This window comes from Manis pentadactyla, chromosome 11 (genome assembly GCF_030020395.1).
Source record: "Manis pentadactyla isolate mManPen7 chromosome 11, mManPen7.hap1, whole genome shotgun sequence".
In the NCBI taxonomy this organism is placed as follows: Eukaryota; Metazoa; Chordata; class Mammalia; order Pholidota; family Manidae; genus Manis; species Manis pentadactyla.
In genome coordinates, this window is record NC_080029.1 from 98,652,178 (window position 1) to 98,672,512 (window position 20,335).

Here is a 20,335-nt window from a genome sequence, read left to right on the forward strand (position 1 = left end):
CACAGAATTCTTTTAAGGCTTTACTCCAGTCCATCCAATAAGCCTTCACTGACCTCTCCATTCTAAGCTGTTTTGAAATTACAGCAATTTTACTTGTCATATTGTATTTTCTGCACCACCCGCGCTTAATTTGATTTTGTGAGCTCCTGTACGGCAAGGTTCTGTTCTTTCCCTCTCACTTGCTAAATTCATAGTACTCAATAAATATATGGTTCAGTATCTGGCCATTGCGTTTCTAAATCTCACAATTGTTAACTGGCTTTCCTTTGGTTTGTATTTTCTTTGGTGTGAGGCAAGGAAAAATGGTTTAAAATGCGCCAAGTAGTTCCAACTCTACATGCGTATGATTTTTGAAGCGAACTAACTCATCAAAATACAGTCTAATAGGCTTCGTTACTATGCAGCGTATTAAATACTTATCTTGATATGGCCATAAAAAAGTAATAGAATCAAGTTCTCACGACTAAAATATTTTTAGAATTGGTCAAATGAACAGTGTTCTGTAGGATCAGCATTTTTTATATCTTTCTGTGATAACTACACCGTGAAAGTGTATTTCGAGAACCGCGGCCAGTCTCCGGAGGGAATTCGGCCGAGGGCGGGGACCCGTGAGGCCCCAGCCTCGCAGACGCAGGTGTGGCTCCTGGACTTCCCGTTTCAGGAGAAGGATGACCCCGCGGCTGCTGAACAGGCTGAGGCGGGGCTTGCCGGCCAAGCCGGGTCCTCGCCGCCGGTTACCTTCCTCTGGGGGCCCGCGTGCCGGCCTAGCAACGGCCGTAGCAACGGCCGGGCTCCGCCCTCCGGTGTCTGCCGGAAAGCGCTCCGCTGCTTTCACGCGCTGCGGCTGCCGGGCGCGCGCCTCGGTCTCCAGCGGAGCGGAAGACGCGGGGAGCCGTGGGAGGACCCCGCATGCTGTGCAGGTCTGAGCCCCACCCCGACCCCTCGTGCTTGTCTCCGCGACCCCCTGGGGACGAGCGCCCGGAGCCGCGCGACTGCGGGGAGTACACGCTCTTCGGCCGGGCCCTGGTGGAGGTCGTGCCGGTGTCGCCTGTGAGCGGGGCGCTGTCGCTGCTAGAGCACTTTCATTTTTAGGATCTTGTGGGCCCTTTGGGAAAAGGCTTCCAAATTTTTCGTCAAAAAATTTTCCCTAACAATTAATTCAGGGCTTTCCGCCCCAAGGAAAGTCTGCTCTGGCGAAGTTAGTCCCCTAGCAACCTTATTCTTTATTTTTTAGTGTTTGGAGTGACTTGCGGGGGGGATTGGTTATCATGGAAGGAGAAGCTTAGCGTGGACAAAGTATACCGTGCAGTGTGTCTAAACTATTAAGATTATGGTTACATGATAAGGAAAGGAGTCTGTTGCTTATGTCTAAATTATTTCTTGAGAATGCAAGACAAGGAAGTATAATAACACGTTAAAGTGCCAGTTCTACGGTGCTGAATGGTAAAATACTACTTAAAACCACACGTTTTAGGATTCTGTCTGAACTCCAATGTACTGTGAAAAACTAAGACAATCTTCCTATGACACGATGGGTGGTGTGGGAGGGGCCCACTGGTCCAGTATGAAAAAGGTAGTACCCTGGATTTTAAAAAATGGGTGTTAAATCCATATATATTATGTGGCCAGCTTCTTTAAAATATTGCAGTAAATACATTTGAAGTGGGCTTCATTTAATACTGAATTGGTCCACAATACAGGATAGGGAAGTATTATATACTTGGTCCATTGGGATGTGAATCAACTTGGAGCCTTTTTCACTATTGTTTTGGGGAAAAAAAACATCTGCTGGGCTGCCATTTATACCAGATGGCTCAAAGATATTTTGTTAAGTACTTCAGTAGTGAGATGCATCCTGTATGCTTTTTTTAAAAATGGTTTTGATTTAGTTATTAAGTATTTGTTGATTTCTCCTGTATAACACAGGGATAGGTAGATAAGATGGTAAAGAATTTTGCTCTTGCAGAGCTGACTGTGATGGGAGGGGTAACTACACTAAAAGATAACTCCAAATTAAAGTATATTTTTCCATATTAAGTATGTGGAGCCAATAAGTGTACAAAGGTACGAGATGTAAGAGATTGCCCTAGATCATTTAAGAGCCCTGAATTCAGGACTAAAAGTAGAGAATCACATGCAAGGTATAACTGATGTAATTTGGTGAGTAATCATTTTCGGGGGAAAAGAGGACAGGAGGAGTAAAAAATTTGTTTTCAAACTAAGTTGCAGAATGATGGGTGTACCATCAAGGTAAAAGTATTTGTTAGTTCCCAAGGTATAAGGTGTTTTTATGTTTTCTAAATAACTCCTATGACTCCACTTGTATGTCCCTGCACATATTTGATGTTAACAAGTATGTTTTGAATCACCACATTTGCAACAGACGATTTGTACACATTTGAGGTAGGCTTTTGGCTAAGTTAGGACAGATGCCCTAGTCATAATGGTTTCAGCTCCTTTGGAAGGAGCTGCCTATGACTGAAATACTGCTTGTTTCTGTGTGGCCACTTCAGCTATAAGTGAGAGTGTATAGAGGTAAGGTGGGGGAGGAAGTCATTTACATTTCCCTTTCACTGTCTCACAGATACATATGTTATTTGATTTTTGTAGAGGAAGGACATTTACATAAGGCTTTGCTAATATTCATTCAGTCATATGGATAGAATGCCAAGTGAAATGTAGGGAGATTATTTCTGAGGCATCTCAAGAGGATTGCACTTTGAGGGCCCTAGAAAAGCTTGCCAGTAGTTTTCCATTGACTGTCAGGCAACCACATGGACTTTCATGACAGCCCCGGGAGCTGTGTACTTCCTCCCCACTTTGCCTGGGACCTTTGGTGGCATGTGCAAACCCACTGAGTAACTACTGGAATATACATGGAAGTGGAATCAGGTTGAATCTCTCCCTTCCAGTTTCTTTTTTAGGATGAGCTCCACAACCAGGATCACCAGAACAAACCCAAACCAAGAGGATTTAAGTAAAACTTAGCTCCTAAGTGCAGTGATGAGACTTCTATTGCCTTGTGATGGCTGACCTGTTCTTTTGGCCAGTGGGATTTGTAGCTTCGATTTCTGGAGACTAATAGGATTTCTTACCAGACCTTTAAGACTGCTCCTGAGAGTGACTTTTAATCTTAGTCAGGATTTCTTTACCTGGACCCGTAGATGGGTTCTAGAGTTCTGCAAACCACCTGAAATTGTGTGCAATATATTGTATCTGTACATGAAGTTTCTACAGATAAGGCCCAAGAGCCTCATGTGATCTTAAAAGGATCTAAGACTCAAGGAAAGGTGGCAGCTTAATATCCTGCACTCTCCTAGTTCTTTAGGATATGTTCACAGAGATAGACGCCATTTTTAGGTAGATATTTGGTGTTGGGGTCAGAAGTAGATAATTCCGTTGTGAGGCAGAAAGAAGTGAATTGCCCAGCATTCTGAAACACCACTTCCTCTGAGAAACCAAAAATGTAAATCTGTGCCTCATAAGTACATATTAAAAATATGTATTGTATTTTGGTCTTCTTGGGTAAATTTGGCAAGTATATTTTGCTTTCCCTTCAGTGCCCAGCATTTTTTTCGTTGCATCTCTTTGTTTGGGTCTCAAGCTCACTGGAATTTACAATCTATGAAAAGCTCCTGATGAATAATTAAAGTGGTATCACTAACTTCTTACTAGCAAATTATGTTGTGTATTATGTTCTGCCAGACTTATGTTCACTTTCTGTTTGGGAGACCACAGGAAAGTTTCCTGTTGCAGTCACAGTGTTTCTTCTGTCAGTGACGGTGCCCAGAGACTCATCGGTAAACACCATAAATGCCTTAAGCCTTTATAATAAGAGAATCACTTTATAGCTTTCAAATGCATATCAAATCAAAGATACAGTGCTTACAGAGTATTTGAATAACAGTTTTGGCAGCCATTATCCTTCTTTGAAGGAAATACTTAAGTGGGACATTTGTTTTACTATTTTTTCACTGAAGAATCTGAATCGTGTCATTTTTAAAAAGTATGAATTCTTAGAGTGAGTGGACATTAATGTTACTCTAGAAAGATTTTAAATTTATAATATAACTTCGTTTTTCTGGGCATATATTTTATCTTCTGGGATATTTTACAAATTAAAATTGGTAGTAGGGCTTTCATAATTAATGGGTGTTTAGTTATAATTTGTATGTGTGTGTTTAATTTTAAGTTGGAGAGGAATATCTTTTAGGACATAACCAATTAAATTTTACTGATTCACTGGTACTTTGTGTTTTGTTAAAAGTTCAGGTTGAGATTTGATGCCATGTAACATCAATTCAGTCAGAGCCTATAGGGTTGAATACATTCCTGGCTGATACTAACATTAAACCATTACATTCCTAATATAAAACAAAATTGCTGTCTCTGGAACAAAAAGTCATTGAAAAATAGGCTGTTGTTACCTAAGCTTTATATTTGAAGTAATTTTTCTAAGAAAGCACCTTTCTATTTTTATGGAGGGAATGGTCCAATAGGGATATAAGCATACTGGTTTTTATTCTGTTTTTAAAGCATGCTAATTTAGTGGTTTAAAAACTTACTAGTATTTGTTTGTAAATACTACAGACATCACACAGTTGTAAATTAAATTGAGTATTTTCTTTGTGAAGATAGTGAGTGAAATGTTTCCTGTTTTTATTTTGTCCCCCATTTTTTTTTCAGTGCCTCTGTGATGTGTTTTAGAAATAGATGTTAAACTTTGGTTTGAATGAAAAATGTCTGTCAGTCCACCTGTATTTCTCAAAGAAAGGGAGGAAAGTAATTCAAATTTTATGGAAATACAGCAGTCACAAACTACTTCCATAGCTGCAGAAGATCCTCTTCAAAACTTACGCTTAGCGTCTCAAGAAGTTCTTCAAAAAGCTCAGCAAAATGGAAGATCAAAATGTCTCAAATGTGGTGGTTCAAGAATGTTCTACTGCTATACATGTTATGTCCCAGTTGAAAATGTGCCTATTGAACAGATGCCACTTGTGAAGGTTGGTAAGAAATTTAATTGTTAGAAAGTAGGGAAACAGATTTTAAAAAGATGTCTCATATAATGCCTGCTCTAATATAATTGATAAGCTTGATAAATAACATAGTTATGAAAATGAGTTTTATTAGTAGAAACTTTAATCATATAGACTGATAAACCTATTTGTTTTTCTTATCTCTGGAAAAAGAGACATACTTTGACAGGATACTTGGGTCTGAGGTAAATGGTATTGTTTTAATGAAATCAACTATTTCTTTCACTAGCAATTATAATTCATTTACAACATAGGAAAAAAATGTGGTATAAGCATGAATATTATGAGAAACAAGTTTACAGACTGCCTAAAGGAATTTCAAAAACTACCCAAGGGTCTTGGACTGCTCTTTGAGAAAACATATCTTAGAGGAATGAGGATTGATTGCTTCTTTGGCTTTTGTATAATGGGCTTAGCTGCATTCTATACGTGGAGATAGAGCACATGTCAATGACTAAAACTAAACTAAACAAAAATTGAAAAGACCTACCCATTGGGCTATAATTGTAGTGATTTAAAGGCAGATTTTAAAAATTGATTTGAATTGATTGCTTACCAAAACTACCAAAGGTCTATAGACCATCATGTCTATGTAATCAAATAATTTATTACATATGTGTTAACTTGTCTAACAGTGACTCAAACTTTAGGAATAAATAAAATAATGTATAAAATTGGCAGCTGCCTGTTAGGACCTTAAAGAGACTATACACATGGACCCATTACAACTTGTCAGTAAGAAAATAAGTTGTAACTATATTTAAAAATATTTAATGTAGTGATTTTAAGGTTCATTTAAATTTGAAATGAAAATACTTTAATACTCATACTTTTTTACTTGAATTTCATTTTAGCCTGTATGTCATCTTGGCAAGTCCATAGTCTTGGGGTGGGTCTAAAATCACACTTACAGGCTGTTGGAAAGTTTATTAGTCAAGAATAAGCATGGAATCTCATCAGCTTCATTGATAGCTCAGAAAAACCAAGAGCTTCAACAATAATTCTTTTTAAGTTTCCTATTATGTCATGAGAATGTTACTTTTTGAAGTATACACAGAATTACTTTATCTCTATTTCTGTCAGCCACATAGAGAAAGTATCCATTAAGTTTTATCTTAAGATGCATTGTGTTCAAAAAGGATTGAAGATCAGAATAATAAAAGTGAATAATATGTTGACCAGGGCTAACGTTTTCATAGAAACTTAATAATAGAGGATTGCTTTCCTAATCAGTGGTCTAATGTCCACTATTTAATAGAAATGACTCAAAGTGTTAAGCCATGTTTGATCAACTCTGAATGGCCTATTGGACTGTGAAGAGTTTTGTAAAGTGTTCATATTTTAATGGCCATATATAAAATTTGTTACATTAATATATATTTCTAGTAATAAAAACTACAAAATTTTCTTTCTAATTTCTACTTTATTTCTATTTTAACAAATCACTCAGCATTAATTTTAGGTAGCCTGCTTGGGAAGGGAAGATGTACATAATAAGTTCCTTCCAAGATTTAAATTTTAGTCTAGGGAATAAATACATCAATATCTTTTCATGCAAAATATGATTTTTTTAAACACATGAGAAATGCATAAGCAAAAGTTAAAGGTGCTCTTGGGTTTTTGTTTTGTTTTTTTTTTTAAGAGGAGAAAAAAATCATAAGGTAAAAGAAAACTTCATCTTTATTAGAGTCCTAGAATTTAAAAGGCTCTCTTTGGGAAAGTTAAAATCATATGGGAAAAGGCTGAGGGCTTCCTGGTAATGGCATTTTGACAAATTTGGGCAGAATGGTTTGTGATCAATCTCATAGGAAAGTTATTTGAGAACAGATTGATGTTCTTAATGTGTTTAAAACAACATCTCTACTTGAACTGCATCTGATAACACTGTTGGTGTTATTCTGTACCCTGTCTTTGTTTAAGAAGTGTCTTCCTTTGAAATGTGTGAACTAGAGCACATAATTTGTGTCCATGATTTGATCTGCATCTGTGCTTTTGTTTAATAGTATCAGAGACATCAGGCTGACTCAGGGGGAACTACAGATAACTGGATTGGGTCCCACAGATACTTCCGGAGCATAATTGTCTCATACTTGTAGATTTTAGTCCATAATAGGCTAGGTACATGATTTGTAAAATACATTTGTAACACTCAGTCATGTGTCCTTGATATAAATAATACCCTTCAAAGATAGCCAGCTGATCAGAACTGTTGGTGATCGTCTTTGGAACTTTCAGCTCTACTCATTAGACACATAAGAAAGTCAATTTTAATAGTAATAAAATACTTTGTCATGATCTGCTTTCTTTTTTCTTCTTTCCTCTTTCCTACCATCCCTGGGCTAAGATAATGCTGACCTGGTACTGAGAGATCCTGGGGAAAGGGAATGTAGTGTCAACTGAGACTGAGCGTCATGAGGAAAGTCTGATGTAGAGTTCAGCCAGAAGTAGACTGATGTAAAATCATTTGTGAACTGCCTACTAAAATGGTAAATTTTCTATAACTGCAAGTTGGTTTGGTGATTTTAAGCAATTGGCCCTAATTTATAAATGGTGACTAGGCCTAAGTGGGGTGGGAAGGAGATAAGGGGTTTGAAACCCTAAATTGAAAACTATTTGGAATACATTTTTATGGCCCTTCTGGGGTATATACCATCCTCTTTCTACATAACCATCCAGAAAGATAAAATACATGTAACTGGGATCATTTAGTATCATACAACTACTCCTTCAAAAAATAGTTCTGAAATTAATGATATATACAACATGGTTGAATCTCAGAACAATTATTCTAAGTGAACAAAGTCAAATGAAAAGACTACTTAATATATTGTTTCATTTCCATAAAATTCTAGAAAATGCAAATTAATTTATAGTGGTAGTAGATCGATTGTTGCCTAAGTACTGTGAGTAGTAATTGATGGGGAAGGAGAAGGAGGGAGGACAAGATTTCCGAGGGTAATGGATGTGTTCATTATCTTGTCTGGTGACGAGTTCAAGGGCATAACATGTATGCTTTAGTTTTTTGCAGTTATGTTCATTTTGTCTCTTTAATAAAGCTGTTTTTTTAAAAATAGTTTTGCCCTTCAGGGTAAAATAGCTATGTGTCCCAGGATAAATCCTAGAATCCTGCCTGTTTAGTGTGGGATGGTAGCTGGAAGAGGACTTTTAACAAATGTCACTTGAAATCTGCAGAGAAGCGTTCATCTCAGAGAGGTTTCTTGTGTATTGTGGGGGATACATCATTTGCCTTCCATTTTCATAATCATCACAATGCAGGACTTGTACAGACATTATACAGAAAACTAAACCAAACAAGTCAGTGAAATAATAGAAAAATCTAACTTAAGAAATGCAAGAGAATATTATTTTTGCCTTGTGGCTGGGCATAATTCATAACCATTAAATAATGAGACTTTAAGGAAAATAGGCAAAATTATTTTTGAGGAGTTTAATATATAGAGTGTACCTCTTAGACCTATTGTTACTGCTTTTCCAGTTGTTAAGTATTTTGTTTGTGCAGTTAAAGTCCACTGGTGAGAATCATGATGTTCACAACAAAGGGTGATACCTTTCACCTCAAAGGATGTCTAAGGAACAAAATTTTTAACGTGTATTTTAGATCTGAAGCTTTTGCCCAAACTTATATTTGCTTTTTATGTATCGTCAAAAATTAACAAGCCTACAGTATAAGAATTATAAAAAGTGTTCTTAGCATAAATACTGAATGCAAGGAATCAGACTAAATGCTTATGTAACTAAAGATGACACTGTAGCCTTTCCTTTAAGAGCAGATTCTATTTGAAAATACTTGCTCTGTTATGTAATTAATAATATCAAGGAAGAAATTTGGGTTTACTTTATGACTCTTACCATTCTTAATATTCTGGTCTAGAAAAGTATGAGTTTCAAATCATAAGTGTATTTATAGGAAATCAGTGTGAACTTGCCATTAAGTCCACTTTCATTAACATGAAAATTGGAATTTTTTAATTTTGTTGATTTTTCTTTTTTTTAAATTTTAGCTTCCATTGAAGATTGACATCATTAAACATCCAAATGAAACAGATGGCAAAAGTACTGCTATCCATGCAAAACTCTTAGCACCTGATTATGTAAATATCTACATGTATCCTTGTATTCCGGAGTATGAAGAAAAGGACCATGAAGTAGGCAGCATATTTTTTACCACTTTTCACATTGAATTGAAAGATGAGTTTTAAACTGCATTGCCCTTCTGAGCTTTTTGAACACAATTTAGTATTTTCTTAATGACCTAGACTTATCCTTATTTAACACTAAGCAACATACAATTTAGTTTACTGACTTCTTTAAAGATCAAATGATCCTAGGTTTTTTGGCTTTTTTGAGTCCATTGTTTGACTTTATAGTTTTTCTGCATTAATTCTTCAGATTTTTACTCTTTGCCAGTATTACTATGCCTGCTTTTACTTTCTCTCCTCTCCATTTTCCTGCCTGTGCTATATTGTCTAACTTGATGTGAGTTAAGAAACCAAATTATAAATGTTGGAACTTCTCCAGAAGGAGAAAAGAAAGACTGAGAAGGAATTTTAGTAACTGCCTAAATTAAGAACTTTAGTACATGGCCTTAATAACATTCCTTTTGGCTGCTCAGAGGCCTTCCTTGCCTGTTTGTGCATTCTTAATTGGTTTTCACATAGTTGAAACTGTCACACTGGTGCAATATTACTTGTCTTGTTGAAAAAATAATGTTGCGTGAATCTTAAAAATCCAGACGTTGGATACTTCTGAAAGTGAACCCTTTTGAGGTGTCTTGGGACTATTTGTTGGTGTGATTAAACTAGAAACAAAATTTAAAATTAATACATTCATTTGTTCTGGAAAGAACTTAAGTTTTTCTTTTCCTAGCTATAAATATATATAGATTGAGTTCATATAGAAGTTATGTTTGAAAGGAATAACTGAGTTTTGGATCTGGGAATGTATTTGTGTTTTCTTGTCTGGTCAGCTAGGTATCATTTATGTTGATTAAGTAGAGTTACAGTTTTAGGTTCTCAAAGAGCTGTGATATGCTTATAAGCCAAGAAAATTAAAAAGCTTTGGACTTTGCTAATTGTAAATGGGGAAATAGGCATGCACAGTGTCTGAACATTGGGAATATTTGAAACCTTTTATAACTTTAAAGTTTATAATTTCAAGATTTTTCTTGTGTAAGATTTGTATTTCTATAATGTTGAATTTTCCATATTAAAAATGATACATGTTTATTAAAGAAAATTTGGAAAATATACAAAAGTATGGTGGATAAAATACCAATGAGTCTATCAACATTTGTTCATTTAACAAATATTTACTGGCTGCCTGCTTTGTGGCAGGAGCTGTTCAGACATTGGAGGTTCTAACAGTATATAAGAGCTCAGTAAGTAAAACCATGCTAAGAGAAATGAGGTCCTGTAATTTACAGAATTATTGCTTGAGAGTTAGAAATTTCAGTTTTAATTTTTCACTGTAATAAATGTACTTTAACAAATATTCTGAGTATCATGAGTGTGTGCATATTTAGGATTATTTTATTAAGACACATTCTTAAAAATGAAATTATTTGACCAAAGTGTATGAATATTTCAAGACTCTTGATATAAATTGTCAAATTGCTTTCACAAAGAGTTATACTATTTAAACCTGACATCGTTAATGGCTGTAAAAGCCCATTACACCATTTCCTCACCATTATTGACTGTATTATTTGTTTTATTATATGGGTGAAAATGGTATTGAATTACTGAGTGCTTTTCAATGGCTTTTTTTTTTTTTACAGATCATCACATACTTGTCCTTTTATCTTAAAATATTATAGAGTTTAGTTTTTTGATTCAAGGTACAGTTAATTTGGCTTCTATCAATAGGTGAATAACTCATTTTGAAGTAATACTTTTAGGTAGTGCATTATGATTATAAATTACTAGGGGAGGGCCAAAAATTTTACCATACATATTAAAGAAGCACATATAGTAAAACCTAATGCTTGTTTCTTAGATACTCAATATATTTTTTTTCTCTTAAAGTTTTAAGTCAGTAAGAAGTTACTCATTTTGAAGATCATAATAGCACACTACTAACTGAAGTTTCTTTGCTTTAGGTCGCACTTGTTTTTCCTGGACCTAAGTCTGTCTCAGTAAAAGATATTTCTTTTCATCTGCAAAAAAGGATTCAGAATAATGTTAGACATAAAACTGATGACCCTGACAAGCCTTCTATTAAGCGCAAGAAAACTGAAGAACAAGATTTGAATGACAGCAAGTGCAAAGACACAACACTGAAAAAAATTATATTTATAGATAGCACGTGGAACCAAACAAACAAAATATTCACTGATGAGCGACTTCAAGGTAAAAAAAAAGTTTCTTTTGGATCGCTCCTCCCCCTCAAGTTTCATTTCAAAAACTTCAAACTTCTAGATATATTAGAAGAGTCACATTAAATACCCTTACATTTTGCCACATTTGGTTTATTTCTCTATTATGTGTGTGTATCCTTAGATATTATATATTGTTGAGATATATGTATTATTTGAAAGTAAGTTTATAACAGCACACTCTTAAATACATAAATGCACATCTTTTTTAAAAATAGCATAATCACAATACCATTATCGCTCTAAGAAAATTAATAAAAGTCCTATCATGTGTAATACAGTGTACAGTTCATATTTACACTTCCCTAACTGACCCAAAAATGTCTTTTCTAGCTTTTTTCCTGAGTCAACATGTAAGCTTACTTTCTATTTACTCTCTTTTAATGTGAAACAGTCCCGTTTTTGTTTTTCATGACTTAGACTTGTGTGAAGTGGACAGGTCAAGTGTTTGAACGTGTCATCATTCATTAGATACAGTTTAAGTATTTTTGCAAGGATACTTGTAGGTAAGGATAAAGCTAGGGTTGTCTATGAAAATACCAGTTCATATTATTGTTTGGGTATAATTACAGCATTCCCTTTAACTCTCAGAAATGAAGCTGTTTAACCAAGAAATTGTATAATTAACTTATGCACAGGTGAATTTGTATACTTATTATTGCATCAAATCAGGAGGCATATGATGTAAGTTGTTCCATTATTGGTAATAACTTTAATTACTTGGTTAACATTGTCATTGCCAGATTGCTGCATTATAAAGGTTTATTTTCTTCTTTGAAATTAGTAGTAATTTGTGGGGTGATGCTTTGAGACTATGAACTATTTCCCAATTGCTTTTCACTGAGTGGCTTTAGTATTCATTGATGACTCTTGCCTAAATCAGTAATTATATTGAGGATTGCAAAATGGTTAGCTGACATTTTATGTAAAGAAGAGCCATTCCTTTTTCCCATTTCTTTTTTCTTCTCCCTCCACACCTTTTTGAGACAACTATGATCTTTAGGATTTCTTTTAATTAAATATATTAAAATCTATCATGATCATATTCTTTTTGATGCTCAAACTGTCTCAAATTTTGCCAGTGGGAGCTCTTCAAGTCCTCTGGGGCATGGTCTCATTAGTCTTTCTGGTACAACAGGATGTCTCAAGTTCACTTGTACTTTTTTACTGCCTTGGACATAGAACCAACCATTATTTAAGGGAGCTGTGGTTCTTTTTAGTGAGGATTGATAATAGAAACCAAAATCTGGTAAATTTATTACTACTTGAATTATTTCAGTGGACAGAGCCAAGAAAAATAAGTAGGTATATGTCATGAGTTCACATGTGTAGTTCCAATTCAGATTTAACAGTACAGGGATTTTCTTTTTTTTGTTTTATGTTCGTATCTCTTTTTCTCTTAAAGAACTTAGTTCCTAATAATAGTTTAAAAGAGTAGGTTTACTTATCCAAGTAAAACAATTAGTAACATGAAGAACAGGGGTCATGTTACCTCTTCTTCCTTGCACCTTACTCAGTTCTTCAGGCTTTCTCAGTAGTTTCTGTAAAAGCTTGAGGTTTATTTCCAGCTCTTTGATTGCCTTGTTTGTGTACAATGTATGATTAGAAGGCAAGAGAGCTATCCCGTTGGTATTAGGCAGTTGTCAAAACATTTTCAACCTAGGCTATTAAAAATATATTTCATCTAGGAAAGAAAATTTATGACACTTTTTGGAGTCTGACTTGTGTTAATCCCAAGCTAAAGTGAGTGACACTAGATGTAACTAGCTTAATTTGTAAAGTTCATACCTCTGAGATCAACATATGTGTTAATAAAGTTGCTTTGTTGTGCTAATTATGTGTGATTATGTATATGCATGTGAAAAAAGATAGGCAGAGACTGAGAAAGAGATGATGTGTGTGAGAGAGAGGGAGAGAAAGAGAAGCAGAGACAGAGACAGTAGAGCCTAAGACCTGGAAGAATTTTGCTGATGTATATGTAATAGAGAGATGGAACACTAAGGCCTTGCTCCTCAGCTTGCCATCTGCCACATTACCTTGGATGGTTACAGCAGCAAGTTACTCCTCAGTTTGAAGGTTTTTCTGAGCCATTTTTTTCTTTAAAATTACCCTAAATGGTAATTGAAAGGATCAGATGAAAGGATATAAATGAAAACACTTGGAAAAACTATAAAAGGAATTATTAAGGTGCAATTCAAAATCTGTGTTCAGAGTGTCTTCATTTGTGCTTAAGGCTTAAAATCATATTTGTACAAAAATTTCTGCTATTCCTCCTAGATCACACAGAAAACGTCATATATTTCAATCCTGTGCTACATCAAAAAATTTTAGAAGGGATTTCTTCATTCCTTCAAAAATAATGAAATAAGCAGATTTCTAGAGTGAGTCTTCCTCTGTGCATGTACTACTTCAACCCCTGGCCTTTCTGGCATTTAACACACCACACGGAATATTTGGGCTCTGCACATACTTGTCATCTCTGTGTACGTGAAATACCAGTTTCCAGATAAGCCAAGTTACTTCCACAAGAAACAACCCATGCCAGGTATAAATTACTGCCTTTAGGTTTTTAAACATTTTATCTTTTGATGGAATTAAACTCAACAGACCAACTCTAAACCTCAGTTTAAACCCTCAAATGTGATGTATTGGAAATTTTATTTCTGTTACTTCATTATGAATGCTGTGAAGTTACGAAGCCCCTTAACAATGTACAAACATACTGTTTTGCCAAGCTTTACAGAAAAATAGCTCTGGATGTTTCACTACTGTCAAACATTTGAGGTTGAGTCTAATCATAAAATGTAAGAATATCATAACATTCATGAAGATTGCACCATAGGAAGCTTTGGAAGGCTTGTGGAGGGAGTCCAGATTACTAAAACCAGCATTTTATGGTGATTTATTTTTAAAAAGTAGTGAGCGCTGTGCCTTCATTTTGACTGTATTAGTACAATGTTTAAAGTGACAGTTTTGTTCATCATAAGCATTGCCTAAACTGTACTCAGTGTGTCCCTAAGTGCTGTGTCATACACTGCCTCATTCAGTCACAAGAAGAGTAAGAGAATAGCTCAAGATTTTTCATTCTCATTTTCCAGTTCAAGAAATTCAGGCAGTCATTTTGGAGGGAAAAGCCATTTGTAAATCTACTTTAAACTTCCACTGCTAAAAAATGTTACTAATTTTATCTTAAAGTTATTGTCACATACTAGCAAGAGAAGTTTTTAAATGTGTATGTTGAACTTTTAAAAAATATTTAAAAATATTAATTTTCTATATAACCCCATGCGTGTGTGTATTTCAGTATGTTTTAAAATGTTCCATATACTTACAAGCAGATCTTTAAACAGGATGGATTAGTCGTGATAATCACTAAAACTTGACTTTTATATTCAACATTTTAGAACATAGTAAATGTATTAGAGAAACCAGCACCATTTTAATAGTTTGTTTTTTTAGAAATTACATTCGTAATTTGTGTGTATAAAAACCCTATGTTAATAACATTTTAATAGTACTAATTACTTAGAACAATTTCAAATGTCTGCCTTTACTTCTTGCTTGTAATTAACATTAATACAGATAGTTCCAAAGGGCTTGGTTTTAGTTACTATAACTTTTATGTTTCTTTGAATCAAAATCATCCAAAATGAAATATTTTTAAAATGCCTAGACAGAATACTTTAAAGGCCAAATGGCTTTTCTAATTTGTCCATTCATTTGGTATGGTATGTTGAACACCTGTTCCTGGACTGGATATGAAGGAGAATAAGGCAATCTCTCTACCCTCTGATTGATCACAGTGGCTATTAGTTAAGATTGTGTTTAACTGCATGAAACACAAACCCTCAGCTAGAATCTTAAAAAAAGCATGGGCTTAAACTTTTCGCATGTACAAGTCCAGAGATAGTACAGGGCTTGTACAGGAACATTTCAATGCCCTTAAGGACTTAGAATCATTCAGTTTTCCTCTTCCACCGCTTTGATCCTCATTCTTGTAAGGTAGCTGCTAGTCCCTGAGGCGTCCTGTATGTATTCTAGGCAAGACTAAGGGCAAAGAGCAGTAAAGGTATGACCACTGAGGCTTGCTCTTTCCTTTTAGAAACAAAACACAACAAAAAAAGCTTTGCTGAAAGTTCTGTCTAGGAGGTTTCATTTTTACTTTCTTTGGCCAGAACTGGTTCATGTGACCACTCTGACTGTAAGGAAAGCTGAGAAATTGATTTTAGCTGGACACATGCTATACTGAACAGGATTGAGATTTGTTCAATAGAGGGAGAAAATGAATATTGACAAGACAGTGCACACTGTCACATTATTATGGGAGGCAGACAGGTGAGCAGATAAGAAAATTTAATAAGTTTTAGGTGTAGTGGTAGCAATAAGTAGACGTGCTATTCTTCCTGGAGTCCTTTTGAGGATTCAGTGTGTCTGTTGAAATTTTGATGGGCAAGGGAGGGGCATTTCAGAAAAGTTGGGAGGGCATATGCACAAGAATATAAAAACATTTTGCATTCAGGAGACTGAAAAGTTGAATATGGTGTAGAATGCACACATATGTGAGAATGACAGAAAAGACTTAAAGAAATTCAAATTATGAATGTCCTTGAATGTCATGCTGGGAATTTGGTCTTTTTTCCATAGGTGCTGTGGTATTAAATAATTTAAAGGTAGACATTGACATGATTTAATTTGTTTTAAGTCTAATAGAAAGAATGAGGCTGGGGCTTGACTTCCAGCCCCAGTTCTGCCACTAAACAGGCAAAGGTGTTTTTTATGTTACCTTTTGAACTAAATTATGATGCAAAAATATTTAAGTTATAGCATCTAATGATATAATAAAGGATCCAAACTCCAGAATTGTATCCGTAACTTTCACCTGCCTTTCTCCCTATGCCATTTCCCTTCTTCTCCCACAGTTAATTCTTCTGAATTGTTTTCATTACTTCTCCTTAAAGTTTTAGTGTATATATCAATTTTATATTTTAAACTTTATATTAGTTTTGCTTTTAATTGTTTTTTCTTATATTCTTAGGACTCATTCTAAACTCAACATTTTGTTTCTAAAGTTTATCCATGTTATGTAATTGTAGCAATAGTTTGTTCATTTTCACTGCTGTATAATACCTGACTGTGTGACTACACTACTGTTTATCCAGTCTCCTATGATCAAACACTTGAGTTATTTCTAGTTTCTGCTATTACAAATAGTGCTGATGTGAACAGTCTTGTGCATTTACAAGCTGCCTCTAGGAAGCATACTTAGAAATGGAATTGCAAGGCTGATATATAAGAGAATGTTCAGTTTACAAGATAATGCCAGTTGTTTCAAAAGCATGTGAATACAAATTATATTCCCATCATTAATGTATAAGAGTTTCCATTGATCCATAATCCTCCCATCTTGGTATTGTCAAATGTTTGATTTTTGCCAATCTAGTGGATATAAAGTGGTATCTCATTGTGGTCATAATTTACCTTTCCCTAATTAATTGTGTTGAGCATCATCTTGTGTGTCTATACACATGTCTTGTTCTGTGAAATACCCGTGTCACTTTTTCTAGTGGTTTGTTTTTCTTTTTGTAGGAACTCTTTATATATTCTAAAATATAGATAATAATATTTTGAATATCTTCTTGCAGTTTGTGACTCTTCTTTTAAATTTCTTTATAGTATCTTTAGAAACAAGTTCTAAATGTAGGATTTATCAGTCTTTCATGTTTAGCACTTTTTATGCATTGTTTAAATTCTCTTTATCCCAAAGAGATATAGTTGTCAAAGAGAACTGTGCTATAGTTCACAGATTTGAAAAATGTTTTCTGTGTGAGTAATGTCCACTGTGTTTATTCCTTTCCAGTTATTATGCATCTAATTCATTTACTGTTTTTGTATTACTGTGTTAACTAGGACATCTAATTGAAGGAAGCCCTCTTGAGGTTCTCCTTGCCATGTTTCAATCTGGTAATCTATGTCTTTTAAATGACAGGTTTAGTCTATTACATCTGCTGTGAGTATTGATATATTTGGACCTATTCCTACCATGTTAATTTTATTTGTTTGTTCTGCTTTTTACTATTTTTTTTCTTACCTTGGCTTTTCTTTCATTGACCAAGTTTTTGTTAATTTTTTCTTACTCCATTTTTTAACGTTCCTATTTTGCTGCTTTTAGAGAATTTTACTATGCACATGTAACTTAAAAAATATCAGAGATGAAAGTTAAACAATATTTTAACCTCTCCTTTTGAATACTCTGATTTTTTACACTTATGCTTGATTCAACCCCTTCCTAGTTCATAATGTTATTGATATTTTCTTCATTATTTTTGTTCTTTTATTTTCAGCCCACAAGTTAATATAATATTATTGTTTTAGTTTTATGCAGGCAGCATTTATTTGGATTTGAGTAAGATTTTTACCATTTTCTTTGTTCACTATTCTTTAAACTCAGACTCTCTTTGCTGAAATAGGTTCTTTAGAAATTCCTTTATTAGCTCTCCCGTTGGCATGTGTTCAACTTTTTCTTAATGTTTTTCACTCTTTTTCTTAATACATAGTTTTGCTGGGTACACAGTTTTATTAGGTTGCCAATTATTTTCTTTTAATACTTTGAAGATTTTATTCCAGAATCTTAAGTATTCTATTGCTAATGAAAAATCTCCTGTCATCATATAATTCTTTTGTATATGACCTGCCCTTTCTCAATGGCTACTTTTTAAATCTCTTATCAACTGTCCTTTTGCAATTATACTGTGTACTGGATCTAGGCAGTGATTTCTTTGTGTTTATCCTATTTGAGATACATTAGTTCATATATATGTAGCTTTGCATTTTTTTTAAATGGTAAATGAAAAAGTCATAGGCATTATTCTTTAAATGCTCTATTCTCTTTGTTCTCTCCTATGGGAACTCCTAGTAGACGTTCAATCCTCTATATCTCTTGATATCTTAATATTTTTCATATTATTTATTTCTTTTCATTCTGTCACATTTTTTTGAGGTAGCTTTTAGTTTAAAGTGAGGTGTGACAGTAGGAAATAATTGATAACTTAGAGGTTCCTAATCTATGTCAATGAGCCAGTTTTGATACTTCCTTCTCCCTTTTGTTTCTCACTTCAAAATAAAATACGCTTTTTTAGAGGTATAGCAAAATAATGAGTCTGAGTACTGATCTAAGGTGCTAACAGCATTCTGGGTTTATATGTTGACATTTGAGTTATAAGAGGTGGAATACTCTTCTGTGATTTCATGAATCATTTCCTTTTTAAATGTAGAGGAGCAAGGCATTTTAGCTAGCTATGTCATTGAGCCTTTACAACACAGATGCGACAGAGCTAAAGAAACAGCTCTAGGCACTCTGTTCATGAAGATACAGCCCAAAAGTAATAATCCAGAAGTGAATTTTTAATGGTGTTAAGGACCATTAACCTGCCTGTCTCTCTCAGTGAGTTTTCAGAAGGATGTTTTATATGTCCGTTAATCAAAGAAATGAAACCCTCTGAAAACTGGGGAATTTAGTCCTGTCATGGGTTAAAATTTTTTAAAGCACTAGTAGATAGAAGATAGAAAGAGATGACTATCTGAATTGTTATCCACTTTTAACCCATTGCCACAAGGTCCAAGCCATATAAGTAACTGTCATGTATAAGATTTCATTTTGTTTTATATTGCTTCTGTATATACCTTAATGTATTTAAGAAAATATCCTACTTGGAATTGGGAAGAAATTTATCTGTGCTCTTTAAAAAAAAGTCCTTAAGGTAATTAAAATAAATCATCATTATTGCACCACACCCTGTGGTTTAGAAGAAATATTTATACTTTTCTTACTTGTTTTTGGCAGGGTTGTTACAAGTTGAGTTGAAAACAAGAAAAACTTGCTTTTGGCGTCATCAAAAAGGAAAGCCAGATACCTTCCTTTCCACAATTGAAGCCATTTACTACTTTCTGGTGGACTACCATACTGATATATTAAAAGAGAAATACAAAGGACAGTATGACAATCTTTTATTTTTCTACTCTTTTATGTACCAGTTGATAAAGAATGCCAAATGCTCTGGAGACAAGGAAACAAGAAAACTTATCCGTTAGTTTTTACAAGCCACTTCTGTCATTCTATTTTGCTAAATTCAATAAACCTATAATTGTGCTTTCTTTATTCTTCAAAAATATTCATATATAATATCTGTAAGACCAGTTGAACAAATAAGGTCTCATTCATTTTACCTCGTATTTTTTAAAAGGAAGTAATTTCTAAGTGTATTTTCAGAGATAGTGTTGACAGAAAAAGTCGTTTCAGAAATTACTTGCTCAAGTTTGGCATATCTCAAGTTTTATCACTATATTTTAATAATGTTTTATATCTATGTCATTAGATATAATTAGATGTTTGTTTAGAGAGCTTCCTATCTTTCCACCTACACTCAATACCACACTTGGAGGTAGATGGGATCAGAATCTTCTTTGCTGAAAATGAAGTTGGTAAGTATGTTGTTGGAGGTATGTAACAAACAGACAAAACTAAAATTGTAGCTCCTGTCTCTAGGGCTGTGTCTTCAGGTTCCTGCTGCCTGTAGTGGGCATTTGTTGCATTTTACATCTGCTTGGCATCTTATTTTTAGGGAGAAATTCTAAAAAATCATGCCATCCTGCCATAGTGATGGACATATAACCCAGTTTAGCAAGCAGAGAACCTAGTGATTGATCCAAGGATGAGCACATAACCCAACATCCTTTTTGATAAGTGAGAAGGATGCTCTTAAGAGCTAGGGTTCATTTCTCAAAAAGCAGTTTGATTCAGTGATTAAAAACAGCCTAGAGCAAGACCACCTGAATCTAAATTTCAGCTTTCAGCTCTTCCTTTTCTACTTACTAGTCCTGTCAATATCTTCACTTCTAAAGCGATGGT

At 34.5% G+C, this 20,335-nt stretch overlaps 1 protein-coding gene across 1 annotated transcript; it reads left to right on the forward strand.

The window, feature by feature from the left end:
* The first annotated feature begins 811 nt into the window (after window positions 1–811).
* On the forward strand, window positions 812–19,581 carry DTWD1 (DTW domain containing 1). Its single transcript, XM_036895148.2, has 5 exons — window positions 812–920; window positions 4,687–5,003; window positions 9,059–9,202; window positions 11,155–11,404; window positions 19,271–19,581. Exons 2-5 carry the CDS (start codon window positions 4,740–4,742, stop codon window positions 19,516–19,518), a joined length of 906 nt encoding a protein of 301 aa, XP_036751043.2. The 5' UTR covers window positions 812–920; window positions 4,687–4,739; the 3' UTR covers window positions 19,519–19,581.
* Window positions 19,582–20,335: the final 754 nt, after the last annotated feature.

Bases quoted from the DNA above. Each gene is read 5' to 3' on its own strand.
- DTWD1 (XM_036895148.2), top strand. From the start codon at position 4,740: ATGTCTGTCAGTCCACCTGTATTTCTCAAAGAAAGGGAGGAAAGTAAT. The intron at 5,004-9,058 runs GTTGGTAAGAAA...TTTAAATTTTAG, and splicing joins AACAGATGCCACTTGTGAAG to CTTCCATTGAAGATTGACAT. The intron at 9,203-11,154 runs GTAGGCAGCATA...TCTTTGCTTTAG, and splicing joins ATGAAGAAAAGGACCATGAA to GTCGCACTTGTTTTTCCTGG.